Source organism: Lodderomyces beijingensis (genome assembly GCF_963989305.1).
Source record: "Lodderomyces beijingensis strain CBS 14171 genome assembly, chromosome: 5".
Classification (NCBI taxonomy): Eukaryota; Fungi; Ascomycota; class Pichiomycetes; order Serinales; family Debaryomycetaceae; genus Lodderomyces; species Lodderomyces beijingensis.
Genome location: NC_089974.1, coordinates 1505560 through 1526144, shown reverse-complemented (window position 1 = coordinate 1526144; position 20585 = coordinate 1505560). Strand labels below are relative to the sequence as shown.

The following is a 20585-nucleotide window of genomic DNA, read 5'->3' as shown; positions in this document are numbered from 1 at the left end:
CGCGCAAAACTTGGCCTTGATATTTCTTATCGCGCTTTATACTCAAAAAACAATTTCTTCTTTTTTACTTTTAACCGGGGTCCCATCATTCATATTCTCATGCACTTCTATTTATCCAACAACCTACTTATCTACTTATATATACATCTACCCTAGCAAGACTTCCCAGCCCCACTCCTTCATGATGTTAGTCCAATGTGTCCGCGACTCAATTCCACCATCGTCGCTTTTATTCCCAAGCTTGGTCAGGTCGCCATATATCAACGACATCAAGCCGTCCTTAGGATGATGTCGCTGCGTTTCCTTTTGCTCATGGCTCTCTTCGTCTTTGCGCCTCCAGGCCTCCTTGACCACTTCAAACGCTCGATCAACGTTCCCAATCCACATCTTTTCCGACAACACCGTCCACCGAGACTTGCACCAGTCTCGTTCCTCACCCACCTCGGCCTCACAGGACGCCACCAAGAGCGGGAAGATGTGAACAATGCTCAAGTTGGACGAAACTGGTATCGACGCCAAAAGTATAAGAATTTTTTCCGCCAACGAATGCGACGACAAGGAAGGGATCTCAGGCACGGCCTGGTGCAAGAGCAATAGTGTCGAGTGCCGGTACGCCTCGGCCGTAGCGATGCAAGACGCAATGTCCCACGTTTTTGAAGTGGCGCCTTCTTCATTTTCAATGGCACCGGTGCCGACATTAGGTGTCCAGTCCAAGAGCAACTGGCGAAGCTCCGACGCCTGCGTAATTGTATTCAATGTGTTTCTCTTTTTCCACCCGTCCCGATCCTTGACTTTTCGAATCTTGGACACTAAGTTGGCCACTCGGCCCATTACCGAAAAGAGAGCCTGGCTACACCCCAAGAGCGGGTCCACCACATCGGCATCAAAATCCATGTTATCGAACGCTTCGAAAAAATTGAAAACCTTGTCCGATGCGTCACTTTGCTCCGAGGGAGACTTTGCCGGTCCCCCATGTGTTTGATTTGGAGATTGCGTTTGTGTTTGAGCTTGAGCTTGAGCTTGACTTTTATCAGAAGCACGTTCCTTGTGTAGCATTTTCGTGATGGTGGCAACAAGGTCGATCCCCTTATCGTCATGGTTGCAGTCGGCCGTCATCTGTGCCAAAACTTCAAAATATATCCAGATGTTGAAAAGAAACTGTATACTCTTTGGAATCACCACCGAATCACTCTTCTTCAAACAATCATGAACCATCTTTTCGTACTCAAAATTGTCAATCAATGTCAATTTGCTCTGAATGTCAAAGAACCCGCCTTTTCTTCCTATTGTATCAGCGGCAGTATTTGCAGCTACAGCCGAAGCTGATGTCGGGCTTGTTGTTTCATTACGATGCTTGTCTCTGATGGAAGCCTGAGTTTCCTTCAACAAACTCAAAATCTTGTTAATCATGCTCTTGGCCCCCTTCAAGTGAGCGATGCCACTCGATGTATGCGTATCCCACCCTTCCGAAACCGCGAGATTCAAACACGTCGCAAGCGCGATATCCGCAGGAAGCTCGCCCTCGATGCCATTCTCCATCATTGACAATCCACTCGCCAACTCCAAAATGCACCGCTTCATGTAATTCCCCGCGCGCACTTGCAACTGCTCCGGCTCGCGAACCACGCCTCGACTGCCGGCTAAATGGAAAAGCGTCATTGAGGCAATCGAGTTGAAAAGACAACTGTATTTATGAGCCAAGGGCACAATCATGTTCCGCCACGGGTTTTCATGGTGCCCGTTCTTGATCGACATGATCCCCGACGTATGTTCCGAGTAAAGAAACAAAATCTGCTCGTGCTCAGCCGAGCGCGTCAACGACTTGTCCATGTCGAACCTGCGAGTCGACGCCGAGCGCGACAAATGTATTTGGTCCAACGACAAGGGACTGAACGTCTCCACCGACGGTACATCAATCACCTCGGGGTTCATTGCAAAGTTCAAAATGGCACTAATGGTGGGCGTTACGCTGAAGTGGCCCGAGGCATCCTTTTTGATAAGCGGACCCAGACCCGAGGGGCTCATGATGGTGGGGCTGAGCTGCGAGGGGGAGAACCCAGTGGACGCGCTCATCATGTCCACGGGTGTGCCCAGCTTCTCCATCTCGCCCACGGCGGCCTCCGCTAACGAGTCCAAGTCGGTCCTGCTCCTAAACTCGGAAATGTCATGCGAGGCAAACGTCTCGCTGTACGATCTCGAAATGGGCGACCCGTGGCGCGACGACGAGCTGTGCGGTATGCTGAAACTCCGCGATCGCTCGCTCGCGGGTGAGTTGAGACTAGTGACGCTGTGTCGCAGATGGCCAGGGTTGAGACCCTGCGAAATCCGCTCGCTCTCCTCGTTGATCTCGCTTATGCTCCTGCCTACCACCGATAAACTGGCCAACTCCAAGTGCCGATTGATCTCGACGCCTCCCAGATTCAGGATCAAGGTCTGCGGTGGCTGCTTGGTGGCCTCGTTGAACGGCTTCCACTTGAAGTTGGTCGCGTACCCACCACACTCGACATTCTTCTTGACGCAGTTCATGCAGCTGGGCTTTCCCTCGTCACAGCGGATCCGGCGCTTTTTACACGTCAAACATCCCTTTTTCGACTTGGTGGTGGTGCGGTTCGACCCTTTGGAATTATTCCCTGCTAGCTTTTTGCCATTAAGTGGGAACATGGGCATACGGGAAATTCAAGCCAACTTCGTGGTCAACTTAAACGGGAGAAAGGGGGGGTCGTCTTTTTTTTCTGGCTGTACTCGTCTTTCAACTAGCCATAACAACTGAAATATTTTTGAATGAATATCTATACCATATGGGAACAATTATGGCGAAGCAAAGGTGGCCATTTGGGCAAGAGGTAAAATATTCACTTATCTTATCAGAGTAATAATATGAGAAAGAGCCTTCGCGTTGTACTTTTTTTGGCCCGAACAGTGGGGTCCCCCACTTTCCCAGCCCCAAAAGGATGGTTTGGTGTTCCGCGAATTTTATCCTAATCGGGTAATCACAACCACAATCTTTGATACGCACAATCCCCCCCCTTCTTCCGTCGACACCGGCATCAATGGGGCATCCTGGCACCATGTCCACGATGTAACCGTGGATGAGAGGCTGAAGTGAGGCATCGATGCTAAAGATACCACATCTCACACAATCGAGGACTTCATCTTTTTCTCCCTCCGTTTTGAATCGCTTGCCTTTTGCGTAGTGAGAAGCGGCCAGCTGTGGGTGGGTGTGAAGAGAAGCCGTGGCTCTTACGAGTGTCAAATACAGCACAACAACGTTACTACCCTTGAAACTAGCAGAGATTCAAGAATTACATGAAATGTATCAAAAAATTAAAAAAAAATGAAATGCAAATGCTCTATAAATATGTATACCTCGAAGCCTCCAAGTCCGTAAGTCCGTGAACGCACCAACTAAGTGATTATAAAGGAACTCACCCCCAACTTGAACCTATAAGTAGAATCATGAACGTGATGGTGGTCTCGATCTGGAACAGAAACCGACATCTCACTATCGACACTTTCAGTCAAATATCTAACCCACGGAAAACAGGGGTACTTCATTTGGTCTTCCTCGACGGAAAGATAGGTCAATTTCAAACCCGAGTGGGTAAACATGGGGATTTTGAACGACGCCACGATATCGTCGCTAACAAAGTTTCTTTTGATCCGTTCGATTAACGCTGACCTCATCGAGCTACTGCCGTGGCCATTGACTCCATAGAATCCATCTAGCTCGTGCTTGGCCTCGGCGAGATCATCCTCCAACTCACCATTCGCCACGTGCTGGTCCCGCTTCATCAACTCTTCTTTCGAAATCCTTCGATGAACAAAATCGGAAATCGTGGACTCGGTGATTGCCGCTGAGTTGAGCAAACTTAGCTCGCACATCATTCTCACTGTCTGCTTTCCGTCGATACTCTCAATTTTCCAAATCACCTCCATGCGGTCAATCTTTAAGGAAACGTCACCTTTTTCAGCTTTGAATTTCAAGTTCATATCCAAATTCAACTCAAATAAAAATGGATTCACAGGAATCCTCAATATCAAATTCTTGCAATGGCGCCTCCGTGGGAAATTCGTCGTTAGAGTGCACATGACTTGCAATGCTCGCGCGTTTTTGACAATCTTGAACACAGGCTTGATCAAGATGAGCGGCGGCTTCTTTCTGTTCTTTTGTTGGTCAATGTTGTACGACATCAAGACAAACTTGTCGTCGGGTGGGATAAAAGTCATTATGTTTTCGTTATAAATTTTGGAAAGTTCTATGCACTGGTGGAACTGAATGCTTCTAATGGGGAACTTGTGCGCTTGGGCTCTCCTTGCCAGGGATGACATTGACGACGTCTCGGAGCTATACTCACTTGCATTGTCCTTGTTACCATCACCAGTATGTTCTTCTTCGTCTTCTTCTTCTCCTTCTTCCTCTTCCTCTTCCTCGACGACACATGCAATTTGGTTCTCCGGCAACGGCTCACTCGCCTCCAGGTTGTTGTTGTTGTTGTTGTTGTTGGTGTTGCGGTTGTTGACCTCGATGATATCCTCGTCATCATACCTTAGTGACGTCATGCGCCCTTCATTAAAGCCCACCCGGCAAATCGGTATCCCCGAGAGGTACGACTTCAACACACATGTGCCATGAATCTCGTTCCGCTTAATCAGGCTGGTCTCCAAGTCAAAGATGAACTCGCAATCTTCAATTATATCCACAAATATTTCATTCTTGGCGTAAAAGATTCCCTTTGGTCGCCAATGTATCGCCAGCGAGTACGTCCTTAGTATAGAACTGTTGACAACTTGCGAACCTTTGTCCAACACGTCTGTTTTCACTGCTTGGTTATGCGTCGATTTGATTGCCCCCTTCTTTTTATCATTCTTCTTCTTCTTCTTTTTATTATTACTATTCCTATTATTCTGGCTCCTTTCTGCTTCATCAACTTTTGCATCATCACCATCTTCTTCTCCCTCGTCATGAGACGAGCTAGAATTTTCGTAGTCGTTGTCAATTTCGAGTTTGGGCAAATTGGGTTCAGCCTTGATGTATTCCTCGAGTAACTTATAATCTGTGACTTGCAAAATGCCAAAATCCATACACTCGTCAAACAACTCAGTTATGATGATCAAGTTGTCCAAGATCGTCTCCTTTGTAAACGGTCGGTCCAGTTTCTTTTTCTTGCACAAGTAGTGAATCAAAATCAACTCAAAGCTCCTCAAAAACATAATCATCAGCATCACGTTGTCGTTACTGGGGGTCACAGCCAAAATAAGAACTCCATTGGCGCACCGAAGATACACATATGACATTCGGTTTATGTATAGAACCGGCAATTGGTCGCCCTCGTCTAGTCTCTCCAACCTCTTGTAAAACAGACTCAAGATGAAATTGTCATCGGGTACATGGTCGTCGTGGTACCGACGACTCGTCAAGCATTCGAAATTCGAGGTATCTCGAAAGGAATCCCTATCGGTCGGATAGTGGAGAATGTATATTGCTGAAACCATATCCCATTACCTGAGTATCATGCCCCCCGCTGATGTCTTGTTCAGTTCTAATAAATAGATGTGTGTACCTCTGTATGTATGCACCCGTGTATGCGTGTATGTATTGAACCAGGTGGAGATGTCCCGAGTTGTTTATCACGTAAATAAACGAGACCCGCTTCGATCTCCGAATGTGTCAATCTCTTTATTTCAAATTCTTTCTTTCTAACGACTCCAGCTGCTGAAGATGTCAAAAGCATCAAAAGTGCTACTGAACGCAGAGGTAGCACAGTCTCTCAAAAGGATCAATAACCTGCAAAGACCGCCATGGTTATTACAGGTCATAAGCGTGTCCCCGCCCTCGCAGGCACTTCAAGTGCACTACAAACTAAAGAATTTCAAAGCAACATGGGAGTTTTTGAACCTGATAGCAAACCAGGCTCATCTCAGGCGGCACCATCCGACGATTACCACCACGTACAACAAGATTGATATCGAATTGACGACACATGATGCTGGTAATAACGTAACAGAAAAAGACATCGATTTAGCCGAAGCAATCAATCAGGAGTTTGACAAGATTCAGTGAATGCAGCCAAGTCTAATATTCAAGTGAAATTTCCGATGCTAGAGGTGTCAGGGGAGTTTGAAAAAAACTGCGGAGTAGAGGGTCAATTGGCACCTATGCTGACATCGTCCTCCATGTCTGTCATGGTCTTTGAAATTATTTCATGCTGTTGTTGTTTGTTGTTCTTTATTTTCCTCTACTCTATGTACTTTACAGTTTTCACTGCCCTGCAATATTTGTCCCGGACCTCAATAGCCTCGTAGGTACCTTCGAGACTTGCCAACACGACATGCTCATGCTCCATAATGTTGCGTATCGTCTCCTTCTCCAACAACTTTTTCATCTTCTTGCTGCCCTTCTTGACTTCAATTGTCCTGACATAAGTGAGCTCAAACGGTGGCGTGCCACTAAGTGTGAAAATCAACTCCGTCTGGTCCCCTTCATGCAAATCCTCCACTATATAGTCACCTTTGTTGACCTCGACGCTTGGTAAATCGTGCACAGTGAGTTGCAAAGAAGCATATTTTTCGGAGTCTTCGGCAAACGAAACGGCACACAGGCTGGCGCCAGAGTCGGCCAAACCCTTGATCTTGAGCGTCCCTGGCCTAGACGCCAATCGGTCAAAGTGGTGCGAGGAGGAAACGACTTTTCGTGCAACATTGTTGTACTCATAGGACAACTCAATCGGAGTTACTCCAGAAAGTGTGTAGGCTATGTGGTCACCTACGCAATAATGCGTCTTTTCAGGGTGCGCATTGACTATATTTGGAGGCTCGGTTATGGACAAGATGTATTTGAGACTCGACACGTCGCGGTTCACACAGCCGTTTGCGTCAGCAATACTTTTCAACGTGATCGAGTAGTCTCCAAGGGTCATGAAACTTGACGCGGTGAGACGTATATTTGGATCGGTGATGGTGAAAGTGAGTGGGTGCGTTTTCCCAGTTTCTTCGTCCTTCATGACTGCTTCCACGACAAAGGGGAACGATTTGGACACTTTTACCGGTATGGTCAACAAGTATTCGCCTGCGTCTTTGACTTTATTCTCACATATTTGAGAAAAGCGGTTCTCGGAGGCAAACTGGATGTTCGGGAGAGCATTCACTTTGTACAACACCTGTGGCACATTGGCCTTGGCAGCAATACCACTTTGCTTGGAATAGCGAGCATCGTATATCCTGGTGAACGAATGTTCGTACTGACCGCTTTCTCTTGTGGGTAATTTAATCTTTACTTGGTTTCCTTCGATTGAGATTGACCGCGATTCGATTTTGCCATTAGGCAATTTGATTTGATAGTCCACAAGGAATGGGGCCTTGCCTTTCATTACCAACTTGATCTCGTGCTCACCACCGCTGCAGACTGGCTTTAAACGCAACGCATTTTGGAGCGCATCATATTGCCCCTCATTAGCCTCAATAATCATAGATGGCTTCTCATAGTACGACACCTTGATTTCTTTTTGCAGATTCGGAATTCTACCAGGACAGCCATCATTAAAGCTGTGCAAAGAATAACTCCCCGCCTGCGACAAGCGAATGCTCGACCCTCGCAAATCAGCGCGCTTGATGGTCGGTCCGACCGATGATAAACTTGAACTTGAACTTGAACTTGAACTTGAACTCGAACTAGAACTGATTGGCGGAGAGTACTTCAACTCCACAAGTCCACGTGGTCCCACAGAGGACTTGATCTTCAACGGTACGTCCACGTATCCTCCTTCGATAATTGTAAAACTGTCCACGCCTTTTTCGAAATCCACCTCTGGCACATCGGGTCTGCTAATAATTTTCACCGGTCTTTGTTGTCCCAAAATTTCCGCAGGACATCCAAACTTGTCCTTCGCATTTCCCAACGAGACTTCATACGTTTTACCTATCAACGTGGATGGAGTTTTGATCGTGTAATCAGAGACATTCTGCACCATTGTGGTTTTGACCAAGTTCCGCTTGGTATCGGGGTCAATGAAGTCAAATGTGAAGCTGAATGGACCACTGCCACTAAGTTCCACAGGTATATCGGCCGTGACACCGTGGCAGGTGCGAATCGTGTGCGAGGGGGATTTAAACGAAATTTTAGAGGCTTGTCTAAAGTATGTCTGGAAAGTAAACCTCTTTTCGTCCAGAACAGGAATTGGCCGTCGGTCATAGTTGGCGTCCTTGACGCTTTTAAAAGAAATCATGTAGTTTCCTTCAGATGGTGGCTTGAATTCAAAGGAATGAGCATGCTTGGCAGAAACAATCTCCCTCATGATTCCGCCGTTATTGGCCGCAAGGGGTCGCATCGACCCTGAGCGGTCAGAAGAAATTTGATACTGGACTTTGAAAGGAGCTTCACCCGTGAGGTTAAAGTCGAATTTGAATCCGACTACACCGAGGCACTTGTCGCTCATGGGCGTGGCAGATATATCCAAGGTAGGTGGATCGGCTGCCACAATGTTCAAAAGCGCAGCCGCGCTCACATCACAAGGGCAAAACGAATCGTGAGCCTCGATCAAGTGGTAAGCGCCAGAACTATTCACTTGAACTCCATTTCGAAGATCGCTTTCTGATTTAAAGATTTTAGTGAAATTCGAGCCGTTGTGGTCAATCACCACTTGCACGGGGAAATCGGCTTTTTTCAAGTCGCCTCCGTGCGAGATCAAAAGGGTTTTTGTGCCGTTTACCGTGAGCTTCCGCTGAGGACTTGGATCAATCAAACCAAGAGTTGGCGATTTCCTCAATTTCAACGTGAACCACACATCTGGGTCTCTCGAAAGTGGCTGGTAGCGATGAACGTTGCCAAATGTATCGCTAACGGAATCCAATTGAATCTCCAAAAGCGCCTCTTGGCCCTTGCCCCACCAACTGCTCAGGCCCAAATCCTGAAGAATCGCTTGTTCCAACGAATTCCTCAATAGTTTCAGCGATTTCAAAAACTGGAAATCAGTGTTGGGAGTTATGACGTGGGGTCGGGCAAGTTCCTGACCGACACTTATATTTAGCGACTTGGAGTGCTGGCCATTGACAGATACATCTAGCTTTACAAACACATGTCGCGGACCAGACACTTCTAACCATGGAACCGGATAGGTGTCCTCGTCCAGCACTGCAGCTGAAACGCATTTGAAGGAGTTCGACTTGTCAAAGTTTGGCGGGTAAAAAAAGCTCGCCAGGGGACACTCTGCCACCACATAATCTGACTTGTATATGCGGATATTATTCCCTTTACGATCTAGCACATTTTTGAGTCGATAAAAACCCGGCTCTTTGATGGGGAATTCTAAGAAAAAAATGTTGTCTTTACTTGAGGATTTGCTTTTCGAGCTTTTTTGCTTTGTTAAATGCTGGTACTTCTTCTTCAAAAGTTTACTCAAAGGGTATCCCGTGTAGTTATGTAGCCGCACTTCGTTGTTGGGAGAGGTGTGCTGAATTTGCAAAAACCCGATCCCCGCAGTTGTGTTGAACTCCACGGGCATATCGATTTGAAACTTGTTTTCGATCCCCAAACACGTTTGGTCCATTTGAAAAGGGTTCATCTTTGCCGAGGAATCAGGCAAGTAATGAATCGTCAATTGGCCCTTGAAATGCGAGTCCATGTCGATGGCCCTGGCACGACTGATTGACTCGCCAACAATGTTCAATTCTTTCTTCTGAAGGAGCACCTTCCACACAGGCAAGACGATATTTGACAAGAGCGGAATCGCCCACGAGGTCAACAAGAATATCGTGAACCCATTGAGTAGCAACGTCAAGGCCAACGTTTTCAACGGCGGGAAAGTGAGGTAGGGGATGGCAAGGACCGGTAGCAGCCATAAAAATAGGCCATCTATAACAGCATACTTGAGCAAAAACGTGGTACTCGACAAACTAGTTGGCTCTGCCGATGATGATGATGCTAGATCAGATTTGACAAGAATTAGGTCGTAAATTTTCCAGCTCTGCACGAGCATGAAAGCTGAAACGACAAATAGTCGTTGCGATGCAAAGTCTAGCACATCACTGGGAATCAATGGAGCTCGCTTTCGCCTCCTATTATGTCTTCCATCGTTCCTCCTTGCTATATCATCACGGTCCTTCATTTGGGGTGCCGTGAAGTGGTGTTGAAGAGTGTATAGGTTCGCGTAAAAACATCAACAGTTGAAAATATAGCCAGAAGAGAAAAACGAATCTGAGAGAGTGAGAAGAGTTTGGAGGGAGTTTTTTATGTTCACTATTGCTGCTTTTCTCTATACATTGGCCCAACTTCCATTCTTCTTCTCCTGGATCACCTTCACAGCTGGAAGATCCCATCCGACGCCGCCGGATCCGATGCTCGCTCCGAATCTTGGAACAACGTAGCACTCCCTTTTTGTTGGCGAGAGGGCTTTGGGCGCATATGGATGGCCAAGTGGTTTTGAATACGTTATCAATGTTGAGTTTTTGGCAACATTTGCCAACTGCTTCCCAGTTATACCGACCAAAGGTCTCATCCTGACTTTTTGTTGTTGTTGCTGCTCCGCGTCGCCTGAAGTGCCCTTTGTGGATAAGGACTGGTATACAATGTACGGGCTGGGCATCTCGCCAGATTGCGCCAACAACGAGTTGGCGTGGATGTAGATATACGGGTCGTCAAAGGTGTTGATTGGCAACACGGGACAGTATGGTATCCTGGAAACGCGGGTCTTGTCCCCAACTTTGACGTCGGGCAAGATCAAATCTCCCCGAATGGCGGTTTGGTCAACAAACCCAGATGCAATCATTTGCTTTATAGCTCCAATTTGTTTCTTTGTCGGCACGGGCAATTTCTGGTCACTCAACTTGTCATCTGCAGGTAGCCTGAGGCATTTTTCCACGATGTGGGTCAATTGCTTCCGCAATTTCTGAATCTCCTCCACCACTTTGGTCCGCAAATAGTTTTTCGAGATAAAGTCGCCGGCTTTTTCTTTTGGAATATGGTCCAAGGCACAGACGGCAGATAGCAACATCATGCATTCACTGGCAGCATCGAGCTTAGACAAGGATGCGCGCGAGCTGAAATATTTGCTTCGAAACTGCTTTCGTTCCTCGTCGTTAGCCATGTCAACAGTGAGCTCATTCTCAGGGATAAAAGGGTCCCCCGCAGACAAGGCGGACACAATCGCGATGATATACCTCAAGCATTCTTGCTGGTTACCAATAATTAATATTTTGGCAAACCGAGGGCTGAGAGGAAACCACGACATTTTTCTTCCCAACTCGGTGATTTGCTTTTGATCACCATCTAGCGCGCCGAGCATAACAAGAAGGCGCTCTGCTGATTGAAGTGCCTTGCGATCGGGTGGAGTTGGGAATGGGAAGTTTGCAATATGGTCGATTCCCATCGATTTCATGCTCAACACGATACTTTCGAATGGAGTTCGCAATATTTCGGGAACACTGAACTGGGGAAAAAACTCTTCGAAAACGGCAGAAGAAAACAAGCGATAGCAGTGGCCGGGGCCTGTTCTACCTGCTCTTCCCGCACGCTGGTTGGCTGATGCTTTTGAGATCCAGTCGACTTCGAACGACTGTACCCCATTCTCCTCGTTGTATTTTTTTTCCTTTGAACGTCCGCAATCAATCACATACCGGATTCCGGGAATGGTCAAGGATGTCTCTGCAACATTTGTGGCCACAACACAGAGTCTACTATTTGCAGGAGGATCTTGAAAAACTCGCATTTGTTGCTTCGTGGGTAAAAGGGAGTACAATGGTAAGACATGGAGGGGACCAACCTCGGAGTCTTTCACCTCCTGTGCTTCTTCAAATCCTTCTTCTTCCTCCTGCTCTTCTTCTTCTTCTTCACCGTAGTCATCTTGCAACTGCTCGCCAGTCATGTCCACACTGAATTCGACATCTTCCACTTCCTGCTGAATATTTTCCGACCATTCGATTGAAGAAGCGTCATCGGCAGAGGTATGGTCCTCTTTGGGTGCAAACTCGTTACGCAATCGACGTACCAACGTGGTAATTTCCGACTGGCCAGTCATAAATATCAATATTCCACCAGGTGGCAACTTCTTGTGAATCTTGCATGCCTTTTTGAACGCTTCATCGACGTAATCAAATTGAGTCTTTTTGTTGAAATGGACCGAGACCGGGTACTGTCGAGCCTGGACGTCAATGATTGGTGGTGGTTTAGCAAAAAGTGTTGAGTTTTCAGAGAAATCTGAAACTCTCAAAGTAGCCGACATTATAATCAACTTTAAAGGCTTATACTTGGCTGGTTCTTGAGTGTGGTATTTCCTGCGTAGTTTCAATACTCTAGTCAACATCCCGAGGAGAATGTCGGTGTTTATATTCCTCTCGTGTGCTTCATCGATCACGATGGCAGAATATTTGGTCAACAAAAAGTCAGTCATCATCTCCCGAAGAAGCACACCGTCAGTCATAAACTTCAACGCCGTGCCATTTTCAGAACCTTCATCTTTGATGGTGGCATCGAACCTGATCTGGTACCCTACTCTGTAACCGTGGTCTCCCAACTCATTGGCAACTCTCCTTGCAATCGATACCGCGGCCACTCTTCGCGGTTGCGTCACCCCAATCATTCCCGGGTATAGTTTATTCCCTTTATTGCCAAACCCAGCCTCATACAAAAACTGTGGAACCTGGGTGGTTTTCCCCGAACCTGTCTCACCGCATAGAATAATGCAGTCATGGTGATAGACAGCCTCCATGATTTTGTGTTCTTCTGCGAAAACAGGTAACGACGATCTTTCGTTCTGAATGTCTTGCGAACGGTGCACGTTCACCACAAACGCGTCCCTCTTGAGATCTTCTTGGATCGGTATGTAGCCTTCCTCGTCTGAGAGACGCTCAACGTCACCTTCTCTAACCTGTGGCGTCGAGTACTTTTGTTTCACCTCTTGCGAGACCTCCGGTCGAAGCGGGATGTTTTCTCTTCCCTCTGCGACTCGAATCTGTTGCTCGGCCCATTCTTTAAACGAGCTTGCTATAGTTGAAAGTCCTGGCTTGCTTTTCATAAGCTTGGACTGTTCTGGTTCCTCTTCATCATCATCATCATCATCTTCTTCTCCTTCTTCTTCTTCTTCATCACTTTCTTCTCCACTTTCTTCTTCACTTTCCTCTTCCTCATCTTCGTCTTCGTCATTATCACCCACGCTTGGCTCATCTTCACCTTCTTCACTTTCCTCTTCCTCCTCTTCATCCTCCTCCGAACTAGCAAAATCATCCAAGTCCTCTTGTTTCACAAACTTGTTCTTCTCGAGATCCAACTTTTTTCTCCAATTGTACTTTTTTTTGGATGCTTCAGTGTCTCTTTTGATGACGGGAATGTTCTTGAACCCAAATCCTGATCCTGCTCCGCCAAACTTGGCAGGTCGAAAATCAACAAAGGTAGATGACGGCCGATCCTTCGGCAGAAATTCTTCCTTATCCTGAGCGTCATCTTCATAATTATTATGGTTTATCATCTCTTTATTTTCACCAGGTACATCGTCCATAATATGGGCCTCTCTCGGCTCATATAGAATCTCTCTTGTTCTCTCGTCTCCTCTGCCTTGTCGCTCCAACTCCAAAGCTTCCACCATCTCCTCCTTCTTTGTAAGCTTCCCCTTGCCCAAGTCCTTCAAAGCTGACAAGTGGCTGGTATCCATCTTGGTCTCCGCTAGCTTTTCTAGTAGAATCTTCTTTTCTTCACGCTTGAGCTGGTGCTCGATGTACTTATCCAACCGCTTCTTCTTTGCTCGCGATATTTTCTGCTCTTTCTCATTCACCGAGAACAAGCTCGACTCCAAGGCTCTCTTCCTCGCTAGACGTTCTTCTTCCGACACCGGCTTCAATATCTCTGCATTGGAGTCTTCAGCGCGGTTAATTAGGGAAGCTTCAACTGGTGGTGGTGGTGGTGTCTCTGCGTCTTCTGTCGCGTTGTCTTGCTCTTGTTTTTCCTGGAAAAATTGCTTATTTCTGGCCCGTTTCAACGCAGCTTGCTTTGCAAGCATTCCAGACCTCGCCTTCTCATTAAATCTTTTCCTATATTTCCCCATCTATTATTGAAATTGGCGTATTGTGGTGTGGAGTAACCTGGTAACATGCGCTTTCTAGACCTGGTCGCGGTTTTGCAATTTTCTACCTTTTTGATTATTTTTTTTTTGGCTGCGAAGAGGTGAGATGAGGGATTCAATCTAGCTGGCATTCAAACAGACTTGATTCCAAATATTGGCGACCATAGACATCAGTCAATGACTTCCAGCAACGACTTCTTTTTGGTCGAGCTCGGGTTTCCAACCAACGGCGTTGGCGTTGTTCCTTGTTCCAAAAAAATTGTCTGATAAGAGATGTAGTACTGCTAGAGTAGGTCACGTGCCTGGCACGTGACTCTGGCCATTCCCTCCCTTCCCTTTGGACCCTGTTTCCTTGACGAACCCTGCATTCGCCTGTAGCTGAAGCTTCAGTCAGTTCGACATAAGACTGTAAATTATCAGCTTGTTTATCCGTCTCTATCCAAGCAGAATAGGCCGAGAAGATTGTTCTCTTGTTTTCTGATACTCAGGGCAATAAGGCAATGATTCCAGACATGTGTATAGTGAGTGCAGCCAATCGCTCTTCCCACATCCCACCTCTATCATCAAGAACGGATTAAAGCTTCTCCCACTCTTAAGTCCTGCTCCGCCATACTATTGCGTCTCAGCTACTCCCCAGTCATGGCAACAGTTGTGCACCGTTGTGCAACACAGGGGGGGTGGCTGATTCGTTTCTGATGCGGCTAACTACAAGAGATGACGAAGCGCACATCCAAAAAATCAAATTTGTAGCAAAAATATCCAGACATACTGACGAGGACAAGTGTTGCTCAATTGAAAGACCACATCTTCACAGTCAAGATATAAGATATATGCAAAAACAATGACGGCAGCTGAGATCCACAAGCATCTATTCTATTGCACGTTAACCATAAACTCAACCACATTATACACATATGAGAATCAGCAGCTCACGTCGCATTTCCCCAAGATCAATAGCTCAGAGATTGTATCACAGGAATTGGGACTTATAAACTCAACCAAGACGTTGGTTGGGTCTATCCCAGTGTCAGGGAGTAGCTCGCTCAAGTTGTCGTTATACTTTATGAAAAAGTTTATAAATATAGATGGCAGTCGAGATTTGATCACAGTAGTGGCCATTGCGCATGTTGACGTCAATAGAACGTTCATCTTGGTTGTGCTCAAAAACATCATAGATAAATACATTGATTTCAAAAGGAAAGAAGAGGACAAGAGCGATCAGACCCAGGCAAATAGTAAACCCAAGCCGGGTGAATTTAAATTGTTGATGAACCAGATTATCAAGTATGAGGAGTCGAATTATAATCTGAATCAGCAAAGATACACTTATGGCTCCACCAATGAAAATGGTGAAACGAATGAAGGCAGCTCGCAAAGCCGTCAAATCAACCCAAACCAACTCATCTTGGCGAACGAAGAGGTCGAAGAAGTCAGGCAGTTGATGATGGATAACATCAACAAGTTGTTGAGCCGAGGGGACAAGATCGACTCGCTTGTGGATCAGACGGACAGGTTGAACACTTCGTCGCTGCTTTTCCAAAAGAAGGCGCAGCAGATTAAAAGGAAAATGTGGTTTCACAAGACGAAATTCATTCTATTGCTCATTGTCGGTGGGTTGCTAGTATTGTATTTTTTTGCTGGGGAAGCATGCGGATTCCCGCTTTTCCAGTATTGTAGACCATAGCTTTAAAAAAAATCTACTCGTCGTTGTCGTTGTCATCGTCATCGTCGTCATCGTCATCATCGTCGTGACCATTATTATCATGATGATCATCTCCACTCAGAAGAGAATCATCATCTTGCATTTCTTCACCTTCCAAATCCCTGCCCTCTTTCGACGATGCAGCAATCGGATTCACCTCCTCTTCCTCTTCCTCTTCCTCTTCCTCTCCCTCGTCGTCATCATCGTCATTATCTTCAACTTCTACTTCTTCTGCTTCTGCTTCCTCGAGGTCAACGTCTTCGTCGGACCCAGCCTCCTCGTTCTTGTTCTCTGTCAGTTTCTCCTTCGACTTCAAATCCTCCTCATCCGAGTCATCGCTATCCACGGGCTCAATAAGCGGCTCCCGAAGCGTGATTCCTCCGTCATGCAACTTCGGCTTCTTGTAAACTTTTTCTTCTGCAGGTGCTTCCACGGCAGCCTTCTCCTCGGCCTTTTTCTGCTTCTTCAACTTGGTGGTGGCCTCAAACGCACTCAACTTTTGCTTTAGTTCAGGCACAAAGCCACCAAACTCGGCTCTTTCCAAGGCACCCATCATATCCTGGGCATTGACAGTCTTGCGCCCCGTTTCCTTCGATATCAGTTTGGCATGGAAGAGCAAATAACTCACAAAGACAGTCGATGACCTCTGCAACGCCAATTGCGCATCTTTGGCCAACGACATGCTGTTGTGATTTTCGTCATCGCTAAGGATAGCTTTGGCTAGTTTCTGAAGGGTTGATCTGGGAAAAAGGATATCATCGATGGATACGAGATCAGCTTCTCTGTATGGCTGCGGGGCATTGGGATCGCCGTTCTTCTTCCAACCTTTTGGTGGCATATTCGTGTCTTTGTCTCTCTTTCTCTATCTTTGTAGCTGCTGCTGCTATGAGTGAAGGTGATATCTTGGTGATGGTGGTGATAACCCACTGCCAGTCGCGTCCTAATCCTTTTATGGGAGGTGCGAGTTCTCGAGAAAGAAGGACAGTGAAAGAGAGATGTGATCCATCGTCCAGACGCAACAACAACAACAACAGCAGCCCCGCCCCTCGCCTCGCCTCGCCTCGCCTCGCTCATCACAGGAGCTCCATGAGTTTGAATGCTGCCGAACCAAACTAGTCAAGATGCACATGAGAAAGATGGCTCACCGGACCCCAACACTTTTTACGGACGATCGAATGCGGCAAACATTGGAACGGTGACGCTCGGTAACTACAAGTTTCAACCGTGGTTCGGCAACGCCGCTTATTTTTACCCACACGAAGGTTCTCATGACATGCTAGGCTATGAGTATGCAAACCAAGTGGCACTAGACCCCATGTCGCGCCGGCGGTCCAAAGTACACGAGGAGGAGAATGAATTGTGGATTAATGGGTTGAATGTGTGTGAGTATTGCTTCAAATACTCAGCAGCAGCAGCAGGAGCAGCGGAGGCCACCGACTATATCATTGCGCAGCACACACGACGATGTAGTTTAAACACGGCCAGACCGAAAATTGGCCGCTTGATATACTACGACTACGAGAAAGATATCATTGTGCGAGAGGTGCGAGGGTTCCGCGAGCCCTTGTTTTGTCAGAACTTGTGTCTATTTGGCAAACTATTCTTGGAGGACAAGTCCGTTTACTACAACGTCGAGCATTTCAATTTCTACATCTACTACGCGAAGGAAAACACAAAAGGCAAGAGCAATTTCATACCAATGGGCTTTTTTTCAAAAGAAATGATTCCAAATGAGCTGTCCAATAACTTGGCCTGCATCTGCGTGTTCCCGCCGTTTCAAAGACGACGCATTGGTGCGACGCTTATTGAACTCCTGTACCGAATAGCCAGGCACGAGTCCTACGAGTGCAGTGGTCCCGAGGTGCCCTTGTCGCCATTTGGCCAGATTGCCTATTTAAAGTTTTGGTCCAAGAAATTGGTTTCCATTTTAACTACGCGGCGCAACGTCACCAAACCTTTTACGCTCGAGCAATTGTCACAGCAGACTGGGTATCGAAAGGAAGATATTTTGTTTACTTTTGAGCACATGGGAGTACTTGTCGTGAAAGGCAAAATGGACCAGGTGGTTTTGTCTTATGCGCGTCTCCAACACTGGATCACAGCCAACAATTTGCAGCCACCACCAAAACCATCACCTGCAGCAGATGATGAAAATTTGATTCAAGAAAAGTTTTTGCACCTTTGAACCCTTTTCCTTCTTTACTTCTACATCAACAACATAAAGTCGTTTCTGAGGTCAGACAATTACCAAGCATGAATCTTGTTTTCTTCATTTAAATACTCTATAAAATTATTTGTCGTTGGTTTTTTTTTTTTAATTCTTTATTTTACAGTTAACGAAGCTGCAGGAAAGCCCCCAACAAAACAGAGGATGGGGTTTCGTTGTGTCTGTTTTTCTCAAACACGTTCCAAAACCTCAAGGTCTCGTCTCCAGCTCCAGTAACTATAGTTTCGCCGTCGGGCGATAATGATAAATATAAGACCCTGTATGTATGACCTGTTAATTGCGCAATTTGTTGCATCGAAGGATACTTCCACACGATAATCTGATTTCGCGAAAAGCCGTGAGTCGAGACAAGCTCGTTTGAGTTCTTGGACCAGATCAAGTTGCACACTTGCGAACCGGTGTTGACGTCGTGGATCAAGTTCCCCGAAAGCGTGTTCCAAGCCTTTATCGTCTTGTCAGCGGTGCCTCCGCCCGAGGCAAGTATCCCTCGCTGGTGCGGTGACCAGCCAATGGCCTTGACCGCGGCTGTGTGGTCTGTAAACTGAAACAACGGCTTGGGGTTCAAGCCATCCCATACAAACAAGTTGTTGTCGTTACCTCCGCTTGCGAGCTTGCCCTCTTCGACATTCCATTTGAGACCACATACTTCCTGTTTATGACACTCGAATTTATTGACAAAGTGGTCCTCGATTCGCACATCTCGGTTCAAGATTGTCCTGTCTCGGGAGCCGCTCGACAAGATATGCTCATTCCATGCCAAAGAGCTCACACGCAACGAATGACCAGTCATTGTTCTCACGCACTTGATCTTTGTCGCATCCCAAATCTCCACCAACCCTTTAGAAGTGCCAATCGCTAGGTGGGTGCCTGCACCAATCCAGTTGAGACTAGTAACCTTGTCCTTGCTCGACAAATTGCACAAGCGATCAACCGATTGCGTAGCCCCATCCCATAAATAGACACTATCGCCTAATCCTACCGCTAGGATATCCTGTTGGCCCCAATCCACCAAATTCAAATAGAAATCATCCGAAAGCTCAGGTGCATCGAGCACCCGATACGGAACCTTAGATATGGATCTGGGTTTCTTCTGCGGCAAGAGTAGTAGCTTTTGAGACTCTTGTCGCACAGGGGATAGCGAGAACAACTCTTGTTGCAAGTCCCTCGATATAGGTCTCGTCTTTTTCGGTGACTGGTAGGTAAATAAATTAGTTTTCCGCCGTGGAGTCGCGGTGACGTCGTCGGCCTCGTATGAAGAGGTGGAAGATGTGCCGGGACGTTGTTGCCCACTACCGGCACTGTTGCTGGAGAAGGATGCAGCTGACGAGCCGGGAGCAATCAATGCAGATAAAGAGCCAGCTGATCTCGGAGGTGTCCCCGTGTTATGTGATGATGACGATGATATGGGGTTCTGCCGCAAACCAGCCGTCTTCGGTCGCATGCTGCTATTGGCATTGGCACTCGGCAGGAGGTTGGCAGTAGCCATAGGAACGTTGTCTCCAAATAACTCAGCTTTCAACACCGTTGAAAACGTCCGGTTAGCCTCTTCTTCCCGTCGAATCTCGATATCGTTATCTCCATTTGCACTGTTTCGGAGATCCGGTAGTACGTCGTCACTGGACAAACTGAATGCAGCCTGCAAATCTACCCCCGTCCGATTAGGGATATATCGGTCACTGAACACGGCGTTGTTACTTCGTTTTCCTCTTGGAGATCCAGACGCTATGGGCGGAAGTAATCCATTGCCTCTCGTGGACCGCGACGGTGACTTGGGCGTCTCAAAGGGATGGAGAGACCCTCGTCCTTGTTTATTATCCATTTCTCTTCCTCCGACTCAAAGGATGAAGTGCTCTAGCAAGTTGAGTTTGACACTCGTGTGGTGGTTATGCTGGTGGTGGTGGTGAGAGCGGTCACCTTGTCTCCCGTACGCTGATTACTTTTTTTCTTTTTCTCTCCCTGAATTTTGAAGTTCACGGTTGTACTTGATACCGGTACATTTCGATACATACATGTGTATACGATACGTGTATCATCTTCTTGAAAACCCAACACCATTGCAAGGAAAGATGGCTTGATAAAGGACCTTTGGGGTGGTCAACATGCTCGCTCCGAACACACGTCGTTTTGATCAATTTTTTTTTGGCCTGAACTGATCATGGAAAATGAAACGTGGCCTCAGATTTCATCTTCAACCCCTCCCATTTCATCTAGGCAGCACCTACAAAGATGAAAGCAACAGTCTGCTGGGAAACGCAACCGTCATGTTCTCGATACTTCGCCATCTACTTTTTCCAGGGAGGATTTTGTTTATTTGTTTGTTTGATGGCACGAGGTTGAGTTTCCACGGGTAAAGCAACGCACACCACCCACTATGACTTGATTTTGAGCAAAAGCTCTAAAGACCTAGCTAGAGTAGCATCTACTTGGGATCCCCCGTGGGTGAATAAACAGCTTTTCCTGGGGGAAGGGGGGGGTGATTTAGAGGGCTTCAAAGAATCGAACCAAACTGGTTACTTTCTTGACTTCTTTCTACTCACAAACCTCCATTTAGGCTATTTATGTTAAGGTTAACCCAAGAGCTCAAATGGCTCCGGCAAAAGTGCGTGGTCCA

The 20585-nt window shown here is 46.7% G+C and overlaps 8 protein-coding genes across 8 annotated transcripts; 2 read left to right on the top strand and 6 right to left on the bottom strand. All coding sequences in view use genetic code 12, as the record gives it.

Annotated features, from left to right (window-relative positions):
- Positions 1–147: 147 nt before the first annotated feature.
- On the bottom strand, positions 148–2661 carry LODBEIA_P45380 (uncharacterized protein; the record flags this gene model as incomplete). The annotated part of the gene is made up of 1 exon (XM_066974770.1): positions 148–2661. The coding sequence occupies one exon, from the start codon at positions 2659–2661 to the stop codon at positions 148–150; it is 2514 nt and encodes an 837-aa protein (XP_066831476.1).
- A 744-nt stretch (positions 2662–3405) lies between these two features.
- LODBEIA_P45370 (uncharacterized protein) lies at positions 3406–5493 on the bottom strand (the record flags this gene model as incomplete). The annotated part of the gene is made up of 1 exon (XM_066974769.1): positions 3406–5493. The coding sequence occupies one exon, from the start codon at positions 5491–5493 to the stop codon at positions 3406–3408; it is 2088 nt and encodes a 695-aa protein (XP_066831475.1).
- A 743-nt stretch (positions 5494–6236) lies between these two features.
- LODBEIA_P45360 (uncharacterized protein) lies at positions 6237–10100 on the bottom strand (the record flags this gene model as incomplete). Its single annotated transcript, XM_066974768.1, has 1 exon — positions 6237–10100. The coding sequence occupies one exon, from the start codon at positions 10098–10100 to the stop codon at positions 6237–6239; it is 3864 nt and encodes a 1287-aa protein (XP_066831474.1).
- A 147-nt stretch (positions 10101–10247) lies between these two features.
- LODBEIA_P45350 (uncharacterized protein) lies at positions 10248–14027 on the bottom strand (the record flags this gene model as incomplete). The annotated part of the gene is made up of 1 exon (XM_066974767.1): positions 10248–14027. One exon carries the CDS (start codon positions 14025–14027, stop codon positions 10248–10250), a length of 3780 nt encoding a protein of 1259 aa, XP_066831473.1.
- Positions 14028–14886: 859 nt separating this feature from the next.
- Positions 14887–15729, top strand: LODBEIA_P45340 (uncharacterized protein; the record flags this gene model as incomplete). The annotated part of the gene is made up of 1 exon (XM_066974766.1): positions 14887–15729. One exon carries the CDS (start codon positions 14887–14889, stop codon positions 15727–15729), a length of 843 nt encoding a protein of 280 aa, XP_066831472.1.
- A 13-nt stretch (positions 15730–15742) lies between these two features.
- Positions 15743–16585, bottom strand: LODBEIA_P45330 (uncharacterized protein; the record flags this gene model as incomplete). The annotated part of the gene is made up of 1 exon (XM_066974765.1): positions 15743–16585. The coding sequence occupies one exon, from the start codon at positions 16583–16585 to the stop codon at positions 15743–15745; it is 843 nt and encodes a 280-aa protein (XP_066831471.1).
- Positions 16586–16843: 258 nt separating this feature from the next.
- LODBEIA_P45320 (uncharacterized protein) lies at positions 16844–17932 on the top strand (the record flags this gene model as incomplete). Its single annotated transcript, XM_066974764.1, has 1 exon — positions 16844–17932. One exon carries the CDS (start codon positions 16844–16846, stop codon positions 17930–17932), a length of 1089 nt encoding a protein of 362 aa, XP_066831470.1.
- A 148-nt stretch (positions 17933–18080) lies between these two features.
- LODBEIA_P45310 (uncharacterized protein) lies at positions 18081–19793 on the bottom strand (the record flags this gene model as incomplete). Its single annotated transcript, XM_066974763.1, has 1 exon — positions 18081–19793. One exon carries the CDS (start codon positions 19791–19793, stop codon positions 18081–18083), a length of 1713 nt encoding a protein of 570 aa, XP_066831469.1.
- Between the last annotated feature and the right edge of the window lie 792 nt (positions 19794–20585).